At 41.3% G+C, this 24,179-nt stretch overlaps 1 protein-coding gene across 1 annotated transcript; it reads right to left on the bottom strand.

Moving 5' to 3' along the window:
- Nucleotides 1-2,920: 2,920 nt before the first annotated feature.
- On the bottom strand, nt 2,921-18,591 carry LOC132159036 (uncharacterized). Its single transcript, XM_059568656.1, has 4 exons — nt 18,482-18,591; nt 17,817-18,149; nt 3,546-3,878; nt 2,921-3,188 (listed from the first exon to the last, which is right to left on the bottom strand). Exons 1-4 carry the CDS (start codon nt 18,540-18,542, stop codon nt 3,052-3,054), a joined length of 864 nt encoding a protein of 287 aa, XP_059424639.1. The 5' UTR covers nt 18,543-18,591; the 3' UTR covers nt 2,921-3,051.
- Nucleotides 18,592-24,179: the final 5,588 nt, after the last annotated feature.

Below are 24,179 nucleotides of genomic sequence, written 5' to 3'. Positions count from 1 at the left end.
ATGGAATGAGGGGTTTCTGGCAGGTGGCCATGTTGTGTCAAGGCTCTGGTGTCTTAGGTGGCTCAGATGCGATGGCCATCTTGGTTTGGCTTGGAAGGCATGACATGAACAATTCCTGACATGAGTTGGGGTGTGAAAATGCTCTGGTTCGGAGGGTACTGCAAAATTGCAGGGCTCCTCATCCACCAAACTCACAATGTATGATGAGCCACAAAACAGCAGAGCATGATCAATGTATTGTTCCAGAGACCAGTGTATATTCGCTCAAGGTAGCTGGAAACGAATGGGTTCATTTAAACCCTAACATCATTTCCAAGTCATTAAAATCAACGAAATAGCACAGTCCTTAAAAGTCCTCAACATAATCCCCTATGCCCCAGTCACCTTGATGTAGGTAAAAGAGGCAAGAAGCTGCTGGGTTCATTTTTTTCAATGGTTCAATATTCAATATTTGATGTAACCTATTAACCAAATCTTTGTTAAATTAACTACATCAGTAACAATATAAAGTCTGAAATAAAAGCAGACAATTTTATCTGTCAATCAGATGCACATGAGATGAAAAGGGTCAGTTAAATACTTGTCATCATGCAGAGGTGTGGTTTAAAACAAACCAAAAAAAAGCCTCCCACTGAAGGAAGCATAAGCCAGAAAAAGATAAGAAACATGAAAGGTTTTTTTGTCATTCAGGGGAGAAAAGTTAGATTAGCATTAGTTGGGAACTTAAAAAGTTCTAAGGTGATCCAGCTTCAGTCTGTCTCTGAATTTCCCAACAAGGACATAAAATGTGGCAAATCTTCCAGCATGTTTCTTGATTACAGCTATACAAATCTCTGGATGTTCAAATCTCCAGAATATCGGATCCTCTGTCTGTAGTTAAGTGTTAGTCTGTTTTGGAGATGGATATTGGTATTGCTATTTACATGTTTCAATGTGACTTTATTTGTTTGTTTTAAAGTTAATGTAAATATATGCTTTGATAAAGATGCTTGCACTTAAAATACTAGCTTAGTTAGGATGTGTAAGGCAACAGTTGTGAAAGACAGGCTTATGAGTATGATGCAACATCAAGCGGAGGTGAGCCAGATGAAGACTACGATGAAGAAGAGAAAGCAAACAGAAATGTAAGTGACAAAGGAAGGACCTCTGCCTTATTAAGCAAGAGTTACAGAGACTGAAACACCTACAACAGGAAGATTGGGTCATACAAGAAAGAAGATTTGATGACTAATGTGATCACTTAATGGTCACAGAATTCTGGTTTTGTTTCTAATAGATTAGAATTTTTTTAATGTTAAATGATTAATGAAAACAACGTATCAAAAGATAAAAAAAAGACTCTAAGATGGCAGCCTTGTGTTAAGACAACGTGAGCTCATGTTAATTTCAATGTATATTGTACATAATATGTTGTTCTACAAAACTTACATTTACTTATGTTTTTACAGACACTAAAACATACAACACTGTTGTATTTACAGCATCTAATGTACAAATCTTAACATATTTTCAGTATTTAAAGGTACAAAAATTACATATTGAAGATATACGTATAAAAATGAATACTTATGAATATTGAAATTGCAGCATTAATTTTAATATTATTGTTGACTTTAGTTGTCATATCAATGTTTCTCATTGCATGATTAAATTGTTTACTATATGAAATGATAACATTTCACGTCACAGACCACAGGATTAGCACCTCCTGCCTCACTAACACGTCTTCCAACAGCAACCTAGTTTTCCCAGGAGTCTCCCATCCAGGTACTGACCAGGCTCAACCCTGCTTAGCTTCAGTGGGTGACCATTCTTGCTTGGGGTGCAGGGTGATATGGCTGTGGCACTTTAAAATGTAAACCATTAAAACTCACTTTTGACAGTGAGAATGAAACTTATCCTCATTCTCACTCATCCTCAAATTTCTTCTGCCAAACGTTTAACTTTTTGTGTGCAATACAAAATTATTCCACTCAGAAGTCTTGCTCCATCCTATCTTTCTGAACTACTCTCTTCTTATATTCCTTGTCGCTCACTCCAGTCTACTAATTCAGATCTTCTGTTTGGGCCTAGGTTCCTCTTTCCTCTTTTAGTTTATTTAAATCAAATATTTTTTTCATCAACAATATCACTAAACAGCTTTGTGTATTTGTCCAATTCGTTTTTTTTCTATGTCTTTATTACATAATCTGTTTTATGCAACTGCATTATTTGTTACTGAATTGGGAAAATGTCCAATGTCCACTTAAACTGTTATTTTGTAATAAATATTTTTTGTATTGGTGTACCTTGTAAAGTATCATTGAGCCTGGTAAAAGTGCAATATAAATTAAACATATTATTATTATTATTATTGGTCTGTTGTTCTGTTATTCATAATATCCAGCATGTTTCATTGTGATGTTTGTGATGGTCAGAGATATGGTTAGTTTGTCCACCTTCAGTCTGTTTCTGAATCTCCCATCAAGAACATCATCATTACTCAGATAAATTCAGTAGCAACAAAATCCATCTCCTCAGGACACATGCACGTGCTTTGCTCTGAATGTGAACAAGTCACAGCACATGCGTGTACTACACAGGCAGCATGCGTTGATTATGTTCAGATTAAAGCACGCGCATGTGTCGTCATACTCTCCAAAATTCCACTACAGGGTGACACGGAGGAGACGAATTGTTGAGTAAAGTCGTTCTTTTTTTTATTTGTTTCGTTTTTTTTGCACAAAAAGTATTCTCGTAGCTTCATAAATTTATAGTTGAACCACTGATGCCACGTGGATTATTATAACAATGTCCTTGCTACCTGATAGTATCCTTGCTGTATATGGAGTGTCTAAAAAGCTCTTGGATTCCATTAAAAATTCCGAAGATGAACAGGTTTGGAATAACATGAGGGTGAATAATAATTGACAGAATTAAATTTTTTGTGTGAACTATACCTTTAATAATGAGATTCAAACTAAGATTCAAGTTAAGATTCAAACTAACAAACAAAGTTCAGATTTCAGTATTTACGGGAAGATGAATACAGAAAGATTTAAAAAACAGTAATTAAACATCCTGTTCAGCCCTTCTGGATCTGATGTCATAAACCAGAACAGCAACAGCAGCGGCGGCAGCCACGCCCACCAGAGCAGTGACGACCAATCGGATCACAGCTTGAGCAGAATCACAGCAATAAACAGAGTCTGAGAAACAAAAACATTGAAAATGAGATCATCTCAATCAATAACGTAATAGATGTTTTATTTGTAATAGGTTAAAAGTAGATAAAATTTAGTAAAAAGGCGAGAGAAAAAAAGTGCATAAAATAATGTGTATGTGATTTTAAAAGACTAAGTGGTTTGTTTTATGTATATTAATTATTTGTGTAAAATTGGTATGAGTAGTCAGTGCCATTAGCCTTGTGGGCCCGAGTTTGAATCCCAGCTTGAGAACCTTTCCCAATGGATGTGATTAATCATTTGACAGCACTTAAATAAATCTTTAAAAAAACAAAAAGACCTGCAGCACACATCACAAATGAAACTGTAATTGTGACTCACCAGAGACAGTAAGATTGAATCTGTATGTGAGCTGTCTCATGCTGCTCCTGATGGTTACTTGATAAAGTCCAGAGTCTGTGGATCTGGTGTTTGTGATGGTCAGAGATCCAGTCTGATGATCCACCTTCAGTCTGTCTCTGAATTTCCCATCAAGAACATCAAATGTGGAGAAAATTATATGCTTTGTATCAATGTCAGCTATACGAGTCTCTGGATGTCCATATGTCCAAATAATCTCATCTTCTGTCTGTGTTTCAGTGTTAGTCTGTAGAATGACTGAATCTCCCTCCATCACAGACACTGCCTTCACTGCATCTGAATCAGCAAACACACCTGAAGAACAAACACAAACTTTTTTATTGAAGTTAATAGTTATATGTTCAAATATAATTCACAAACAGGATCAAATTAAAATAAAATTCTGATGGTTTTATAACTGAACTGAATCCATGCACAGAAAACACGTGTTAATTTCTGTGAAATGTGTTGTTTAAAAAGTTAAAAATTATTGAGCTACATCATGTACAGGGACATGCGGTCAGGGTAGGCAGGGTAGGCAGTGCCTCACCAAAGGAAATGTTGACATTACATTTATTAATTCCAAGAGCTTTATTAATTCACCACATTATTATTGCATTAATTTTATTCCAAATATTATTTTTTGTAACAAAAATTTTCAGGAATACACATAATATACTCATTTTGCCATTGTTTACTCCTAAAAACCGTTGTTTCATGCAGGAAATTCAAAAGCCATGGCCATTGAGGCAGAGGTGAGCGGTGCCTCTTTGGTCCATAGAACGTAGTTTATGTAGATTTGCGCATGCGCAGTCAGTTCTCATGCTGTCTTGAATTATCAACATTGAGGCAGAGACCGAGCTTGCTTCATGTCACGTGATCTACTCGCTCTCACTCAATCCGCGCGCTTCCCGAATACTAGCATCTAGTATACTTGCGTGTCGGTGTGTGCGCCTAGCAGTTTGTAGGAGCGAATAAGCTGTTTTTGTACTTTAAAGCTGTACTGCTGACGCAATGTTTTCTAAATGTAGCCTGGTGCGCCGTCACCAGAGCAAAAGTGTGTGTGTGTGTGTGTGTGTGTGTGTGTGCGCCGTGGCTGTCTGTGCGCGTTTGCGCATTTTGATGGAGTGACTAGGCTGCCGCGCCGCCTCCTTCTCTGTGTCCCGCACAAAACATTTGTTTGTTGTATAAGTCATAAGATAGACAGTGTTGGGAAGGTTACTTTGGAAATGTAATAGGTTACAGATTACAAGTTACCCTATTTAAAATGTAATAGTAGTGTAACTTTTTTAATTACTTTAATAAAGTAATGTAACTAATTACTTTTGAGTACATTTTGATTACTTTTATAAATTTCTAATGAATGTTAATTTGCAACTGTTAATCATCTTCAACCATTTTACACCATGCAGGTTTAACCTTACAGTATTGCTCAATACTGTCAGACTTTCACCATCCTTCATCACCTGAATTAAGATGATCACATTTGAACACATCCACCACACAATCAGACTTTAGTACTGCCTTTTACTTTGAGATTGATCTGAAGTTCAAAGCAGATTTAAAATCAAAAGAAACAGTTTATAGATATTGTTTTTGAAACCAAATCTTTGCATAACTACAGGCATCTAACTGCATCTAACAATGGTTTGGGGAAAAATAGTTAATAAAAAAATAAAAGCATATACATCAACTCAAATACGGTTATCTAATAAGCATGTGTCCTATTTTGTGTACTAAACTCCTGAAACATTGGTGTCTTTTTGAAACACTGCTGTCTCTTTGTATATGATATGATGATAGTTTCTCAAAATAAGTAAAAAATGTTCATGAAGTGACTGTTCTAGAGATTAATTTCCATGAGGGGCGGACTGGGAAAAAAATAGGCTGGGAAATCTCACACTCATACACCCACAACCCATTCTGAAACATGGAAAACCCTATTTTTTTTTTTGGACCTGAAAAAAGATTTGAGTTCTCTCCTGAACTGCACCTTCACTCCCATTATCCACCCATCTCTCTCATGACTTTAATACTGAAGATTTTTATTTGACTTTTACCATGTTTTGTAAGTGCAATTTTGTTTTTTTTTGGCAAATGAATTACCACTTGTATTTATTTTTACTACAAATTCCATAGTTAAACCACGGTTAGTGCCATACCATAGGCTACATTAATTTTCCTAAGGGTTGTGTTTTTGTATCCACTAGCTCCCCCTAAACCTATGATAAAATATGATGATTTGTCTGCTAAATTTCTACTGTAACATTACAATAGATAATAATGACGTCGTTTAGCTATACAGTATTTTGAGTGATTGCGAGCAATGTGCTGCTGCTGCTTGACTAAGTAAACAAAGACAAAACTACATTAGCATATTTACAGATGAAACTGACCTGCACCTGAAACCCTGAACAGAAGTGTCGCTTCTCTGCTCCAGCTGTGCGCTTACACAGTTCACTCCGGTCTCTCTCTCTCTCTCGCATTGATTACTCAGAGTCTGATCCAAACCGCTCGGCGGAGGCGCGGAGAGCGCGCGAGCCCAACCATTGCCAGTCACGACTAACCGATTCATGATTTATTAGAGATTTAATTATCGAATGGCGGATTCGGAAATAATCGCTTTAGTATATTCGGCCTGCAATTATACAATAACAATATTAAAGTAGAAGTCCAAATCGTCTGCCAGGCCACCGGGAATAGTCCCGGTTCTCCCGATGTCCAGTCAGCGCCTGATTTCCACAGACACGCAGAACGTGCAGGATTCATATTCAGTCTTTTTGCGGCTTAATATTCACAGACATCAGTCCATATCGGGTTTTGATTCAAGTGTACTGACCTACTTTTGATTTATTCGTCCAAAATGTGGCATATTGCGTCCGCGTTATAGGCTGAATTCCATTTTTATGACTGGATTCTACTAATGTGTTTTCCGCATCTCGGATATTATGGGTCATATGTCTTAGTGCAATTTGGGAAAGAAATAAGCTGTATGTGGATGTTTGTAAATATTCAAATGTAATCCTCTTTGTAATCGTTACAATTTTCATAAGTAACTGTAATTTAATTACTCATTTTTTCTTAGTAACTGTAACTGATTACTGTTACATTTATTTTGTAATTAAATTACGTAACGCCGTTACATGTAACTAGTTACTCCCCAACACTGAAGATAGATGTGTCCATTAATTTGATTATTATATTTGATTGTGCATTAGCCTCACATGACTGACTTTGGTGAATGCAGGCAGCGATCTGATGATGCCTGATATGAACTTGGGTTGCTAAATTAACTGAATGAATATATGAACATATATTCCACACATTGATAGGTCACAGCCTACCCATGACAAGATTTCACCGCACGTTACTGATCATGTAATATTTGGTCCTCTATCAGTTATAAGTAAACATACATGCATCTTGCAGAAAAAAACATTGTGCATGATATCTGTGTATGAATGTTTACAAATGATTTGTTCATAAAGCTCTTATGTAAATCGTTTAGGTGTGTTTTATGCCTTGAGCACACAGACACTATGTTAGAATATTCTGAATCCACTAACATTAGAATGAGGTCAGGGTCCGGGTCTAATATCATGCATCATGATTTGTAATAAATGGAAAGACTTTTTGCAGAGACTTTGCAACCTTTCCAATGTAAGTTAAATATTAATATAGTAGGCTAATTAGATATTATATAATTTGGAAGAAAAAATAAAGTGTTGCACATTTTATTGGTGCAAAAATGAGTGGTGGTGATATTTATTCTGTACAACATTTGCACCCGCTTTTCAACTGCTCCAAAAATGTAATTGTGTCATGTTATAGGAAATACTGAACAGACATTTAGAAGTTGATTTTAAAATGCAAAGTATAAAAAAACAACAAATAAAATACACTTTAAATTTGTCACATCAAGTAATGAAAAATTTGACACACTTGTGGTATAGCATCTTGTATCATGTTCAAGAACTCATGTGCACAGAAAACTGCTGCAGTGTAAGTTACTTTAATTATATCACATATAATTTGTGTTGCACATTTTAATGTTAAAGAGATAATGTCACGATCATCAGCTGGAGTGCCCATGTACTCCTATAGAGGGCACTCCACTCAAGACTCTGGCATTTTGTATTTCCATTTCCAACTCCATTTCCCAAAATCGTTTCACCGATTCAGCTTAACCATGGACCCAGTAGACCAGCTATTGCATCTTCTGCAAAGAGATTTATCTATTGAGGATTATGTTCATCAATTCTGTGAGTTATCATATCAAGTACTGCTTTATGATGAAGTTTTGTTTAAGGACTTGTTCCGTTTTGGACTCCGTGAACCAATTATATCATGGTTACTTCACAAGATGGCAGCCGCAGTTGATCTTCCAGGGTCAAGTCGGGTCCCCGTTGATCTTCCAGAGTCAAGTCGGGTCCCCGTTGACCTCCCAGAGTCAAGTCAGGTCCCCATTGATCTTCCAGGGTCAAGTCAGGTTCCCGTTGATCGTCCAGAGTCAAGTCAGGTCCCCATTGACTTTGACTTGGCTCGGCTATGGTGGTCCTCTGCTCCACCACGGCGGGCTCCTGTTCCCAAGTTAAAGGGGTGGTTCGGGATTTTTGACATCGGACCTCATTTTTAAGTCAGCCTGGTTGTTATTCATCAGTGGAGACATTTTTTTTTTAAATTATCCAGTCTTTATATTTGGATAGATAACCGATGCTAGGCTAGCGCGAGTCAATTGGTATATGTTAGCCAGCCATTAAAAACCGTTTTACCCGCTCCACAGTGCACCAAACGCAAATCAATTATAACACTAGACTATCGATGCAAATGTCCGTTGATAGAATAATGTTAGAAATCAAACTTACCTTTCATCACATTGCATTAGTTATAATTTGTTCCCTGTAATCATAAGCCTTGTCGACAGCAGCAGCGGAGTGATATTGATTACCTAGGCAACCGAGTGAGCCGGTTAGCTGGATGTAACGACTGTAGTGCGCTTCTGTTCTGTGTTTACTTTTTGCCGCATTACTAACCCGGAGCAAAGTAAAATTCCGCAGCGGCTGAGAAACTAGTTCCTTTAGGATCATTGAGATGAAAGGTAAGTTTGATTTCTAACATTATTCTCTCAACGGACATTTGCATCGATAGTCTAGTGTTATAATCTAGTGATTTGCGTTTGGTGCACTGTGGAGTGGGTAAAACGGTTTTTAATGGCTGGCTAACATATACCCATTGACACGCGCTAGCCTAGCATCGGCCAACTATCCAAATATAAGGACTGGATAATTTTAAAAAAAAATGTCTCCACTGATGAATAACAACCAGGCTGACCTAAAAATGAGGTCCGATGTCAAAAATCCCGAACCACCCCTTTAAGCCCACGGCAGACTCCTGTTCCCCCTGTTAGGCCCGGGAAGGGCTCCTGTTCCCCAGGTTAGGTCCAGGAAGGCTCCTGTTTTCCAGGTTAGGCCCAGGAAGGGCTCCTGTTCACCATGTTAGGTCCAGGAAGGGCTCCTGTTCCCCAGGTTAGGCATAGGAAGGGCTCCTGTTTCCCATGTTAGGCCCAGGAAGGGCTCCTTTTCCCCAGTTAAGCCCAGCAAGGGTTCCAGTTCCGACTGCTCCACCCTGGCTTCCTGCCCTGCTCTGGTCCCTGGCCACTCCACTTCCACACAGACCTGGCCCTCCGTCCCTCCTCCTGTTCCGCCTCTGCTCCACCGCCGTCCTAGATTGTTTAGTGCATCTGGAAGCCACTCCTTGTGTGTGTGTGTGGGGGGGGTGGTGGGGGTTATGTCACGATCATCAGCTGGAGTGCTCATGAACTCCTATAGAGGGCACTCCACTCAGGACTCTGGCATTTTGTATTTCCATTTCCAACAACATTCCCCAGAATCCCATGCTTAGGACTAATCACAACCAGGTGTTTCCCATTACCACTCCCCTACATAAACTGTGTTTGGACTCTCATTAAGGGCAAAGTCTTGTTTAGTTCTGTCTGGCATTTCCGAGCAATTTCCCTGTGTTTGTTCCTCCCGTGTCTGACTTTGGATTGTTTATACCGACATTGATTCTCTGCTGCAAGCGGTAGCGACTCTTCCGTTACCTCAAGGACGGCAGCCATCCCTCCACATCTCAGGTGGCCAGCAGCAAGCTCCTCCATCCACCCGGCAACTCACTCCAGACTGCTTTGCCTTGCTCGAGGGTACTGCAGATTCACCACAGCGGCAAGGAATCTTTGGGACAGGCAAAAAAACTAAAAACTAACTCATTTATTAATAATATGTTCAGGGCTGTCCTTAGGCTGATGTGGGGTCTGGTGCGAGGTAGAGAGAGGAACCCCACTTGTTCCATTCCCGTTCCATTTGCGATTGTGCTCTGGTTTGCACCCCCCTGAAGACGGCCCTGAATATTTTAATTAATGTCATTTAATTCAGAAAAACTTACATTAACACAATTAACCCAGCATCTGTTATTTTTACATCTAGTGTCACATACTCATACTATTTGCACATCGCAAAAAAATACTGACTGTATGGTGGGAGTTTCCAATTAAAGAAACAGGAGCAAGAGAGCAGGTCCCAGTTGAAAGATTGTATTTGAATTATCCTTGCATGTTTGAAGTGTAACAGGCAATTTCCCATAGGGGGTGCATGTGGGCGTGTGTGGTCTACAATGAACAGAGAAAACAGAATACAATATAAAATTTGTAATTTAAACAATAATATGGCTAGCATAAGAAAATTATCATTATATACAGCAGAAGTGACAGTAAATGTTTTTCATTTAAAGTGTTTTTCAAACAATATTTAAAGTGTTTTTGAAAAAATATCCATGCCGATTTGGGCCACATATCACTAGACTGATCTGTGCCACACTCCTCCCACCAACAATCGGCCCCGATATTGTTTGCCTGATCCACACCGTGCCATCTTTGCCATAAATTAAGTTATAAAAAGAATAAAATAAATAAGATCACACAAAATATATAATAGGCTATAATATAATTAACAGATTAACAAAAGGCAAAATATCTTTATATCTTTAGGCTATTTGATTTAATCCACAGGTGCCTCACACACACACAAATCACATAAGTTCTACCATTGCCTGACATTTCAGACATTCCTCATCAAACTAAAATGCAGTCAACCAAACATAAAAGTTTCACTGTTTATTTTAAAAGGTCTGCTGTAAAATCTGCGTGCAGCATCCAAACAGACATTTTTGGGCATGTGATGAATTTTACATGGATATTAGAACATGGGAGAAGTATAAAGCCATGTTTAGGTTACATAATGAATAATAGTTATGCAAACAAATGTTACAAATATGGCAAAAATGGATTTGGATTCTTGCAGGCCTATGAGACAGGTGTGTGAGCCCAATGCCATTTCAGTTTTGTCTGACATTAAACTCTAGTGGTGAGGCTTCTAAACCAGGGTGATTTTAGGGGCATGATATTTAAATTAAGATTGTTTTATGCCGCCACATTTATCAACGTGTGATTATTCGTATGATGAGATTTGGGGCATACGAATGTTTCATGAATCACATGTGAAGTCTGTGATAAAATCTTTCAGCTTGACCAGCATAAATGTAAAACAGATAACTTTTTGAATCAATTACTTACAGAAGAAACAAACATGCAGTAGTAAACTTTCTTCCACTTGGCCAAAAGGCTTGGCATTCATGATGATCTCCACTTCAATGAGAATGATGCGGAGGACAGTTTCAGGGACTTTCTGTTCCTTTAGAATAACTTTCTTCCCTATCCCAAATACCACCAAAATGTGGAGCGCTGGGAGGAATAAAAAATAGATTTTCTGTTCAGCTAGTTGGGGTGCCATAGTTTCTAGTGATGGGAAGTTCGATTCTTTTCCGCAAACCGGTTCTTTCGGACGGTTCGATTCAATAAACCGGTTGAAAAAAACGGTTCACCGGTTCTTTTACGCTCGACGTAATGACGTCATTGGCGATGACGTAATGGCGTCACGTCTATCAAACATTCAAATATATAAAGTCAGTAATCATAACTTTAGTCAGTTAAAAACCTCATAATCATGAAAAGTTTACAATTAAGTTTTGCAACAATGCACCCAAATACAGTAACAGCAATAATGTGCATATGAGGATTTAAGTCTTTAAGATATAAAGTAAATAAATTAGATGTCATCAGCGCAGAAACCACTATACATAAACCATTGCGATGTATTTGTTATTAAATGAACTTACGTTTCGCCAGATTGCCCCTTCATTCAAGCCCTCGGTTAACCCGCGCTCATAACATTAGCACAGAATCAGTTCAGAATCAAATACCAAAAGAATCAGTTCAGTTCAGTCGTGCTGTGAGTCAGTCGGCTTCACGCTGAATCACGCATGCGCAGTATCATCAGCTCCTCTGTTCTCAAAACGGACACGTCCGAAAGAAACAGTTTTGGTTCAGTGTACTGATGATCCGAAAACCGATGCAACCGGTTCTTGACTCGAGAACGAGAATCACTCTAACCGGCACGTGCTGCAGTTCAGTATAATCAGCTGCTTTACTCGTGTTCATGTTCTGTTTACTACAAACTCAATTTGTGAATGTGTCATCATTAACTATAAATACAGTACACATATTTCATAAATCATCCCTTATTCCTATTAAACATAAAGTCTTTAGAGTTCTCAATTATTGTCCAACTTCCCTGAAACCCCCTCTGGCCTATACATAATCTACAATATACAGATTAGAAACATTCATCTTAAAAAAAAAAAAATAATAATAAAAATGTATATAGATCTTTTATCACACTTTCTGAAATACTTTACACGCATGCGCTATAGCATCAGTTCATCGGTTCTCAAATCGGACGCGTCCGAAAGAAACGGTTTTCGGTTCAGTGTACTGGTGATCCGAAAACCGATGCAACCGGTTCTTGACTCGAGAACGAGAATCAGCTCATCGGTTCTCAAATCTGACATGTCCGACAGAAACGATTCTCAGTTCAGTGTACTGGTGTTTCGAAAACCGATGCAACCGGCTCTTGACTCGAGAACGAGAACTGCTCCAGCAGTGGGCGTGTTCGTTCGTCATCTGGCTCGGCTCTGTGTTCATCTTCAGTTCGGTCTACACAGCAGTTCAGTCAGTGTACTGTTTCAGTAAATGAATTACTCCGGGATATTGGTTTATTCTGACTCAGACAGTCAAGTTAAAAAAGTTAACATCTTAAGTAATTTGTGGATTAATGCTAATTGGAGACGTGAACCGTTTCAAACGATTCAGTTCGATTTGGTGAACTGGTTCAACCGGTTCACTAAGAAGAGCCGGTTAAATTGAACGATTCGTTCACGAATCGGACATCACTAATAGTTTCATATGTCTCTTTAATCTCTCTTTTCCCTCCAGTAAAGTTGGTGCCATTATCCGAGAAGAGCTCAAAGGGCTTGCCTCATCTAGCAATAAATCTCTGTAGAGGCACCAAGAAGGCATTGTGGCCAGACTCTTGAGTAGATACAGATTGAAGCATTGGGTGGTCATACCTTTGAAGACTATTCCCCATCTCTTTTCAGTTTGTCATCCTATTTTTACTGTGAATGGTCCAAAACAGTCAATCCAGTGGAACGGAAGGGGGGCTTGTAAAGCCTAAGACGAGCTGGTGGGAGATCTGCCACCATAGTTGTTCTGCACGCTTAATAAACAAACTCTAGTTAGTCCAAAATGTAGCAGATAGAGCTCTTACTAGAACCAGGAAGTATGATCATATTAGCCCGGTCCTGTCAGCACTGCACTGGCTCCCTATCAAACATCGTATAGATTTAAAAATATTTTTTATTACTTATAAAGCCCTGAATGGTTTAGCACCTCTTTATTTAAACAAGCTCTTGTTTCATTATAGTCCTCCACATCGGCTGCATTCTCAAAACTCAGGAAATTTGATAATACCTAGAATATTAAAATCAACTGCTGGCGGCAGATCATTTTCCTATTTAGCACATAAACTCTGGAATAACCTACCTAACATTGTTTGGGAGGCAGACACACTCTTGCAGTTTAAATCTAGATTAAAGACCCATCTCTTTAACCTGGTTTACACATAACACACTTATAAGCTTCTAATATCCTAATCTGTTAAAGGATTTTTAGGCTGCATTAATTAGGTAAACCGGAAATGGGAACACTTCCCATAACACCTGATGTACTTGCTGCATCATTAGAAGAATGGCATCTACGCTAATATTTGTCTGTTTCTCTCTTATTCTGAGGTTACCGTAGCCACCAGATCCAGTCTGTATCCAGATCAGAGGGTCACTGCAGTTATCCGGATCCAGTACGTATCCAGATCAGATGGTGGATCAGCATATAGAGAGGACCTCTACAGCACTGAAAGACAGCCGAGACCAGGACAAATAGAGCCCCAGATACAGATCCCCTGTAAAGACCTTGTCTAAGAAGACCACCAGAATCAGAATCAGAATGAGCTTTATTGCCAGGTACGTTTACACATACGAGGAATTTGTTTTCATGTTAGAAGCTCTGCAGTGAAACAGAATGACAGCGACAGAACAAAAAAAACACATAATAAAAGAATAAAAAATACAAAAAATACAAATAAGTAGGTAGAAATGACAATATACAAATCGAAAATTGTAGGCAGGTATATTACAAAAAGCAGTATGTATGTACAGGTATATTATGTGCAAAGATTTAAGTGTACACTAAGTATGCGTGTTAGATAAATAGGTGTATGTTTATATAAATATAAAGTGTAGTGATATAAAGTTGTTCATTAGATGGATTGCCTGAGGGAAGAAACTGTTCTTGTGTCTGGTCGTTCTGGTGCTCAGTACTCTGTAGCGTCGACCAGATGGCAACAGTTCAAAGAGGAAGTGTGCTGGATGTGAGGGGTCCAGAGTGATTTTGCCAGTCTTTTTGCTCACTCTGGATAAGTACAGTTCTTGAATAGAAGGGAGGGTTGTACCGATGATTCGCTCAGCAGTCCGGACTACCCTCTGTAGTCTTCTGAGGTCAGATTTAGAAGCTGAGCTGAACCAGAGAGTTACTGAAGTGCAGAGGATGAATTCAATGATTGTGGGGTAGAACTGTTTCAGCAGCTCCTGTGGCAGGTTAAACTTCCTCAGCTGGCGAAGGAAGTACAACCTCTGCTCGGCCTTTTTCACAATGGAGTCAATGTGAATGTCCCACTTCAGGTTCTGAGAGATAGTGGTGCCCAGGAACCTGAATGACTCCACTGCAGTCACAGTGCTGTTCATGATGGTGAGGGGAGGAGAGCAGGGGGGTTTCTCCTGAAGTCCACTATCATCTCCACTGTTTTGAGCGTGTTAAGCTCCAGGTTGAGAGTGCACCAGACAGCCAGCTCTTTAACCTCCTGTCTGTACGCAGACTCGTCACCATCCTGAATTAGGCCGATGAGTGTGGTGTCGTCTGCAAACTTCAGGAGCTTGACAGATGGGTCCTTAGACGTGCAATCGTTAGTGTACAGGGAGAAGAGCAGTGGGGAGAAAATGCAGTGTTGCGGTGCTGATTGTACGGGTGCTGGATGTGTATTTTCCCAGCCTAACTAGCTGCTGCCTGTCTGTCAGGAAGCTGTTGATCCACTGACCGATGGAGGTGGGCACGGAGAGCTGCGTTAGTTTGGGCAGGAGGAGGTTTGGGATGATAGTGTTAAAGGCAGAGCTGAAGTCCACAAACAGGATCCTCACATAAGTCCCTGGTCTGTCTAGGTGTTGCAGAACATAATGTATTCCAATGTTTACTGCATCGTCCACAGACCTGTTCACTCTGTAGGCAAACTGAAGAGGATCCAGTAAGGGTCCAGTAATGTCCTTCAGGTGGGCCAGCACCAGTTTTTCAAATTACTTCATGACTACAGACTTCATATAGTCCTGTAATTTTAGATTTCTTTGGGATGGGGATGATGGTGGAGCAACTGAAGCATGCAGAGACTTCACACAGCTCCAGTGATCTGTTGAAGATCTGTGTGAAGATGGGGGCCAGCTGGTCAGCGCAGGATTTCAGACAGGCTGGTGTAACACAATCTGGGCCTGGTGCTTTTTTCCTTTTCTGCTTCCGGAAGACCTGGCGCACTGCATCCTCACTTATCTGAATTGCAGGTTTGGGGGACAGGGGGGATGCAGGAGGTATGAATGGGGAGAGCCATTGATTGGAGAGGTGTTCAGGATGGGTTGCAGGAGTTGTTAGTGGTGTGAATGGTTATGTGGAGAGGGGTTCAGGGCAGGTGATCGGTGTTCTTTCAAACCTGCAGTAAAACTCGTTCAGATCGTCTGCCAGTCGTTGATGCTCCACAGTGCTGGGGGGGTGGTGTCTAGTAATTGGTGATCTTCTTTAGACTTTTCCACACTGATCTTTTCCACACTGATGCTGAGTCGTTCGAAGTGAACGGAGTCCTTATTTTTTCAGAATAAGTCCTCTTTGCCACTCTGATCTCCTTTTCCAGTGTGTATTTAGCCTGTTTATACAAGACATTGTCCCCCTTCCTGTAAGCATCTTCTTTGGCCTGACGTAGCTGTCTGAGTTTTGCAGTGAACCATGGTATGTCATTGTTGTAAGTTAGATGAGTCCTGGTAAGAATAAAATTTCCTCACAGAAACTGATATATGATGTTACATTCTCTGTGAGTTCATCCAGATCGGTGGCAGCAGCTTCAAAAACACTCCAATCAGTGAGGTCAAAACAAGATTGTAAATCCTGCTCTGCTTCATTAGTCCATCTTTTTACAGTCCTTAATACAGGTTTAGCTGATTTTAGTTTCTGCTTGTAGGTCGGTATAAGATGAACCAGAAGGTGATCAGAACGTCCTAAAGCTGCTCGTGGAACAGAGTGATATGCATCCTTTACTGTGGTGTAACAGTGATCCAATATATTACTGTCTCTGGTGGGACATGTAGAACGGCTTGCAGTTGACAAACAGCATTTCTAGATCAGGACAGCACAACTTCTTTAACACAGTTACATCTGTACACCAGCGTTCATTGATGTAAAAGCATGTCCCACCGCCGAGCAATTTCCCTGTTGATTCTGCGTCGCCATCCACACTCTGAGCATCTGAAAGTCCGGCAGATGGAGCGCGCTGTCCGGTATGGCATCATTCAGCCAGGTTTCCGTGAAACACAGAGCAGCAGAGTGTGAGAAATCCTTATTTGTCCGAGAGAGCAGACAGAGTTTGTCCGTTTTGTTGGGTAGAAAGCAGAGATTTGTCAAATGGATGCTAAGCAAACGGCGTTCGAAATCCGCACTTCCTGAGTCTGACGAGCACTCCCGCTCTCTTTCCCCGTTTGCGCGTTCTGAAGCGTTTGATCAGCGCATGTGATAGGTGTCAAGACTTGGATTGGTACATGTCAGGAACAGATGACTGTCGGCTGATGCAAGCATGACTAACTTGGCCTGACTGAACTAACGCAATACTCAATTTTTCTCTAGTTTTTCCATCTCAGCACAGTATGCTTCTGACAGGTTTGGGTCTTTGGCAATTCTCTGTTTTGTTAATGTAGGGTAGGGTGTCAAGCTGCCAAAGACGCTCAACGTACTTGAGTAGCTAAGCATTCCGTCCGTCTACAGTGATGTTCAGACATTTTTGGTCATAAGGGGTAGTTAGGCTGTACCCAACAGGGCCATGCACAGTTAAGCAGTATTGAACAAGTGTCAACATTTGACTTAGCATAGACTTACAGTAGTCAGCGTGCGAATTATACACTCCATTCAAGTCATTATTTGAACTAGTCAAGTTTACAGGTGATGATAACAGAATCAAAAAATTTATATATATTTAAGTTTGACCAGCATAGAATGTAAAACGGATAACAGATGCTTTTTAATCTATCACTCACAGAAGAAACTAATATGCAGTAGTCCATTTTTTTGCACAATAAACAAGTCAGTCTCTCCACATACATATAGACTGGCTCTTGATACTTGTCCTAGCATGTCTTGATTTGTTCAGCCTTGTCCAAGATTTAAAAAAGTTATAGACATAAAGATACCTCTGGGTTGCACCGTTGGGATGAAGTATCAAAATCATTTGATACTTCAAAAGTGTATCAAATTTTCATTGAGCACTTTTGACATTTTCATGGTCTCTGAATAAACGTTTTTAAAGATGTTCTAAACAAAGTGCATTGTGTGCAGGCTTTTCTGATTTGTGATTTTATAAAATGAAATATTTTGGTTAATGAAAATATTTTAAATATTTTTTTATGAAATCTAGCAGCACAAATGACACTGCAATTGTGACTCACCATAGACACTAACATTGAATCTGTATGATATCAATGTCCTGTTCCTGATGATCTCCACTCCATAAAGTCCAGAGTCTGTGTTTCTGGTGTTTGTGATGGTCAGAGATCCAGTCTGATGATCCAGATTCAGTCTGTCTCTGAATCTCCCATCAAGAACATCATATGCAGAGAATCTTCCGAAACTTTTTATGATTTCAGCTATACGAGTCTCTGCATGGCCAAATGTCCACATTATCTCATCATTTGTCTGTAGTTCAGTGTTAGTCTGTAGAGAGACTGAATCTCCTTCCTTCACAGACACTGACTTCACTGCAACTGAATCAGCAAACACACCTGAAAAACAAGCACAAACAGAGTTTGTTCTGGTTGAAGACTTTACATAACTTTATGATGGTTTTCTAAAATAAACAGAAACCAATAATATCCAAACAACAAAACTGATTATATCTGCATTTCTGTGGTGATTTTGAATAAAACTCTTATAGAGGCAGAAACAAAAGTTGATTAAATCTCCACAGCATCATACACAGAAAACACTTCAGATGAGAACAATGTCATGACTGAAACTAAAGCTGCTGCTGTTTGAGCTTCAGTGTTTTTATATAAAAGACATTTACCTAGAAAAACAAACATTTAAAAAAAACAAATAAACATTTCAAACTCACCAATCAGATCCAACATACACAAACAGAACCAAATTCTGTCAAAAATATTCAAATGTTTCATTCCACAAATATGAAGAGACACACTGGTTTAGAAAGGACAGATGAGCTGATGTGAGGCTGCTCCGTAGTAAAGTGAAGTGAAACTCTCCTGTCAGCTAAATAGACATCTATTTATTCAGTGTTGTTGTGTGTGACCGTCCAGCTCTTTTGAGCTAGAGTAGACCACAGCTTCCTGGAGATCAATGGTGTCATTTTCAATGGAAATAAACTGACACATCACATGTTAAAAGTATCTTAAAGCAGCATTTGATCCTGAGAGTGTTTGGCTCTGCTCTCTCCTGTAACTGTCTTCAGCTTGTTTGTTATTTTTCATATGTCTCAATTGTTTCTCCACTCTCTGATGGCTTTTTAAAACAGGAACCTGTTATAACTATACTGTTATACTGTTATAACTGTGTAAAAAAAGTGTTCTCTTATGTAAATATTCATATGATGTTTTGTATTGAGTGGAAGTCAGAATGTTTAATCCATTTAAACAGGAGAGAAAACTAGGCCTACAAACTACTGTCAGATACACTGACCACATTCATCTAATAATAAACATGCTGATGTTGAAGATGTTTCTCAAGAAAAGGGATCAAACCGCATTAGATATAAATAGCAGAACACAACATGTTCAGCTTTGATCACACTACATTCAGTTCAGACAGGAACCACTTTGGCAAGTTGCTTGAGTTTCTTGAACACAATTTATCTTTGGCAGTATGGTTCCTTATGGGGGTTCTTGCTCCCAAATTAATTAAACATACAAGAGCTTAAACATTAACCCCCCAAACATTATGAGAGGTATTACTGCCTGAAGAAGAACCCCCAAAACCAACCTGGATCCATTCCTGCAAAAGAGTAAAGACAATGTTATTGAGATATTCTTAATACAGCCTACTGGCTAGCAGAGGGGTATTATCCCCTCAAATAGGAGGGAGAGAATAGCAGGCCCCTCTTTAACATAGCATCAATTATGGTGGCTGGAGTGCCACTTAAAGAAACATTGTCAAAATGACAATAAATTACATCTCCCCTCCTAAGCATGAAACAGAAACCATACTAAAATAAACACTTTGTATACATAAAGTCATTACAAGTATTAAACATTGATGTTTATACTTTAACTCTGTAATTTGCATAAAACTTGCATGTTCACATATCAAAGATATGTTAACACATCATGTATGCAACACAGTCAAAAACACAATATATCAAACAATGAACTGTTGAACATAAACAGGTGTAACTAGGAAGGAGAGGTTGCTAGCACATCACTTGCACAAGGTGTCTTTACCACGCCTTTCCCTGGCTACAAGCAGAGCCTGTCAGAGCTTCACCACTCTGCCTCGTCTGGTAGTATACTGCCCAGCTGACAATGTCTGCTTAGCAGTCCTGAGTTCTGGAGGTGATGCTTGGGATGATCTAGGATGATCCACAGACTTTGGCTCCTTGACACTCACTGGCTCTGATGTCTCTGTCCATTGATCATCGTTAAGCCCATGACAGGACTCGTTAGCAGCTGCTGTGCTCTTTCAAAAAGGTGAATGTTGCGACGATACTCTCTACTTCCACAGTCAACAACAGAAGATCTTGGGGCACAGTGTGATCTCACAACAACTCCAGGAGACCATTTGTGACTGCCAGGATGTGGTTGCATCCTTACTTCATCTCCTGGCTTCAGCACAGCACAAGGGCTGCTTGCCCTCTTGCGGTCGTAGTAAAACTTCTGTACACTTTTGCTTTTGTCTAGTTGCCGTTTAACTTTGAAGGGGGCGTACACTGCTGGTATGAGCATATACATTTGGGTAAAGAGACCTAAAACTAAAGCATAGAGAGAGAAAACACAGATGGGAGGAGGGAGAAAAACACAGGACAAGGAAAGGGAGGGCAGGAGATAAAGAGAAGACAAAAACAGGAAACATCTGTGGAAGAGGAGCGAGTAAGAAGGGAGGAGGGATTGCAACCTCACAGTAGTATCTGACAGAGAGCATGAAATAATCTAACAGTTCCCCCATTTGTTTATATAATAACAACATAAAGGATCTATCTGCCCAATTCCCCTTCTCTTAACATTAACTCAGCATTTTTCCCATTCCATTTAAGATCAGCACATTCAACAAATCTATTCATCAAGGCACTTACGAGCATCCTTTACTAACTTGCAAACCAAGGCAAAAATCATTCTGAGTATTCCCTACTTCCCTTGCCTTATAATTCCTAAGCATTCCTAGACATATTCAGTAAACCTTTATCAATCATTTACCATCCACCTCATTATGAGGGTTATCTGTGCAACATGAAATTCCCACTACAACATATTTTCCCTTTAAACATAATCTGTTAATTTTGCAGTGCAGATAACTGTAAGCCTTGTACCTTTTCCTTGGCCTCAGTATTAACAATATGGTTGGCTAGTTACTACCACATGTTCATACCAAATTTATGGTGTATCTACATTACCAGTTTTCCTCACCCATATTTATAAGGAAATTGTGACGTTCGTTGCCCAGAGAGACACAGGGAGAGCGAGAGATCCAATAGCAGGTATTTTATTAAAAGGAAAATCCAAATCGTGGTCAAACAACAATCCAAAGGTCAAACCAAATATCAGTCCAAAAACAAATGAACAAATAAACAAAAGAGGGTACTGGAAAGGGAAAGGAACGGGAACTCGGAGGACGAGAAGACAAGAAGGAATCTCGGAAGATGAGAAGGCTGAACATACGAACGGAAAGGACTCCATACAAACAACAGGGAAAGACAGGTATTTATAAGGGGGCTAATGACAATAAAGTGACTGCACCTGGTGCAATTAACAGGAGTGCAATTACTGTGAAGACAGGACCAGACTAGAGGAATTCTAGTGCCTACGGAGAAGTGCCTAAGGGGAAGGGAGCCCACTAGTGGACACCAAGGGAAACAGAGACTATACAGCGTGACATTACCCCCTCCTCCACGGAGCAGCTGCCAGATGCTCCACCCGGACCCAAGGGAAAACCAAAAACACAAAGAGACCAGGAGGGAGGTGGAGTGGTGGATGACTAGGGGGAGGGAAGGAGGGCCAGGTAAAATGGGGAAAACAGAGACAAGAGGACCAGGTAGAATGGGGAAACAGAGACAAGACGACCAGGTAAAATGGGAAAACAGAGACAAGAGAAGTGCAACACAAAACAAGGAGTCCAGGAGGGTGGTGGACCGGCGGAGGATCAGGGGGAGGGACGGAGGGCCAGGTCCATAGGAGGAAACAGAAAGAAAGACACAGACAGAAGAACAAAAAAAAAATAAACACAAAAACAGAAGTCCAAGAGGGACATCACGTGACGCCCACCAGGGCGGAGCAGAAGACCACCACATCCTTGTGGTCGAGGCAGAAAGCCCCCAGGGCGGAGCTGAAGAACACCACAACCGTGTGGTCGGGACGGACGCCCCCCAGGGCGGAGCAGAAGAACACCACATCCTTGTGGTCGAGGCAGAAGGACCCCAGGGCGGAGCAGAAGACCACCACAACCGTGTGGTCGGGACGGACGCCCCCCAGGGCGGAGCAGAAGACCACCACAACCGTGTGGTCTTGGCGGAAGCCCCCCAGAGTGGAGCAGAAGACCACCACGTCTGTGTGGTCAAGGCAGAAGGCCCCCAGGGCGGAGCAGAAGACCACCACATCCGTGCGGCCGGACCAACAGGAGGACAAGTCTGGTTGGACAAGTCTGAAACATAGAACATGAACATGTTATGGGTAGCCTCCGTGGCCACAACAGGATCAGTCGGGTGCTCAGAGAGTTCAACTGAGACGTGACGAGACTCTGGAAGTTCCGCAGAGGCGAGGAGAGACTCTGGTAGTTCAGCAGAGACGTGGTACGGTTCTGGTAGTTCATCAGAGACATGGAGAGGCTCTGAAAGTTCAGCAGAAACGTGGAACGGCTCCGGCAGTTCAGCAGAGACGTGGGAGGCTCTGGCAGTTCCACAGAGAAGTGACGAGACTCTGGTAATCCCATGGTGTTTATACTGGATTCCAGAAGATCAATGCTGACTTGACTCTGCTCATGAAGATTATTGGTGACTTGCATTTGTTCATGAATATCATTGGTGACTTGTATTTGTTCATGAAGATCAATGGTGACTTGCCTTTGTTCATGAAGATCAATGGTGACTTGCCTTTGTTCATGAAGATCACTGGTGACTTGAATTCTCCCATGATGAACCCTGGTGACTTGACTCTGTCCTTGAAGATCACCAGTGACTTGACTCTGTCCTTGAGGATCACCAGTGACTTGGCTCTTTCCTTGAAGATCACCAGTGACTTGACTTAACTCTGGAAGGTCAACGGTGACTAGCCTTGACTCTGGAAAGTCCACGGTAACTAGCCCTGACTCTGGAAGGTCAAAGGTGACTAACCCTAACCCTGACTCTGGAAGGTCAACGTTGACTAACCCTGACTCTGGAGGGTCCCCGAGCACCTGACTCAAGTCTGGAAGGTCAACAGGAACTAACCCTGACTCTGAAAGGTCAACGGTGACTGACCCTGACTCTGGAAAGTCGATGGTGACTAGCCCTGACTCTGGAAGGTGGACGGTGACTAACCCTGACTCTGGAGGGTCCACAAGCACCTGACTCGACTCTGGAAGGTCCACGAGCATCTGACTCGACTTAGGAGGGTCAACCGGAACCTGACTCAACTCTGGAAATTCAACGGGCACCTGACTCGACTCTGGAAGGTCAATAGGAACTAGCCCTGACTCTGGAAGGTCAACGGTGACTAACCCTGACTCTGGAAGGTCGACGTGATTAACCCTGACTCAGGAGGGTCCACGAGCACCTGACTCGATTCTGGAGGGTCAACCAGAACCTGACTCAACTCTGGAAAGTCAACGGGCACCTGACTCGACTTAGGAGGGTCAACAGGAATCTGACGGCCATCTCGTGCAGTGTCGCTGGACCTGCGGCCATCATGGGCAGTGGTGCTGGGCCGGCGGCCATTCTGCGCAGCGGCTCTGGGCTGGCGGTAATCTTGTGCTGTGGCGCTGGGCTGGCGTCCATCTTGCCTCGTGGCGCTGAGCTGGCGGCCATCTTGTGCTGTGGTGTTGGGCTGGCTTCCATCTTGCCTCGTGGTGCTGGGTTTGGCGGCCATCCTGTGTAATGGTGCTGGGTCGGCGGTCATTCAGCGCAGCGGTGCTGGGCTGGCGGCCATCTTGTGCAGCGGCGCTGGCTCGGCAGTCTTGCGCCTCCTTTCCCCTCTCCGTCCACAATGGAGAGACGGCGGCTTCCCTCGGAACTCAGGGTCAACGGGGGGCCATATTGGAGAGTGATGCCGGACCTCCTCTCGACCAATCACTCCTGAGCGACCTCCCCTGGTCCCACGAAACACGACCAGGCGAGTACCCTCAAACCCATTCCTCACCCGCTCGGTGACTGGGGAGGAAATATGAATAGACATACCGCTGGATCTCTGTTTTGATGGAGTCCTTCTGTGACGTTCGTTGCCCAGAGAGACACAGGGAGAGCGAGAGATCCAATAGCAGGTATTTTATTAAAGGGAAAATCCAAATCGTGGTCAAACAACAATCCAAAGGTCAAACCAAATATCAGTCCAAAAACAAATGAACAAATAAACAAAAGAGGGAACTGGAAAGGGAAAGGAACGGGAACTCGGAGGACG

Source organism: Carassius carassius, chromosome 16, assembly GCF_963082965.1.
Source record: "Carassius carassius chromosome 16, fCarCar2.1, whole genome shotgun sequence".
NCBI lineage: Eukaryota > Metazoa > Chordata > Actinopteri > Cypriniformes > Cyprinidae > Carassius > Carassius carassius.
Note: the sequence above shows the minus strand (reverse complement) of the source record. Positions and strands in the feature narration are given on the sequence as shown.

Excerpts from the sequence above, each read along its gene's own strand:
- LOC132159036 (XM_059568656.1), bottom strand. The coding sequence starts at position 18,542 with ATGAAACATTTGAATATTTTTGACAGAATTTGGTTCTGTTTGTGTATG. Across the intron at positions 3,879-17,816 it reads ATTCAATGTTAGTGTCTATG|GTGTGTTTGCTGATTCAGAT; the intron begins GTGAGTCACAAT and ends TTTGTTCTTCAG. Across the intron at positions 3,189-3,545 it reads ATTCAATCTTACTGTCTCTG|ACTCTGTTTATTGCTGTGAT; the intron begins GTGAGTCACAAT and ends TTTGTTTCTCAG.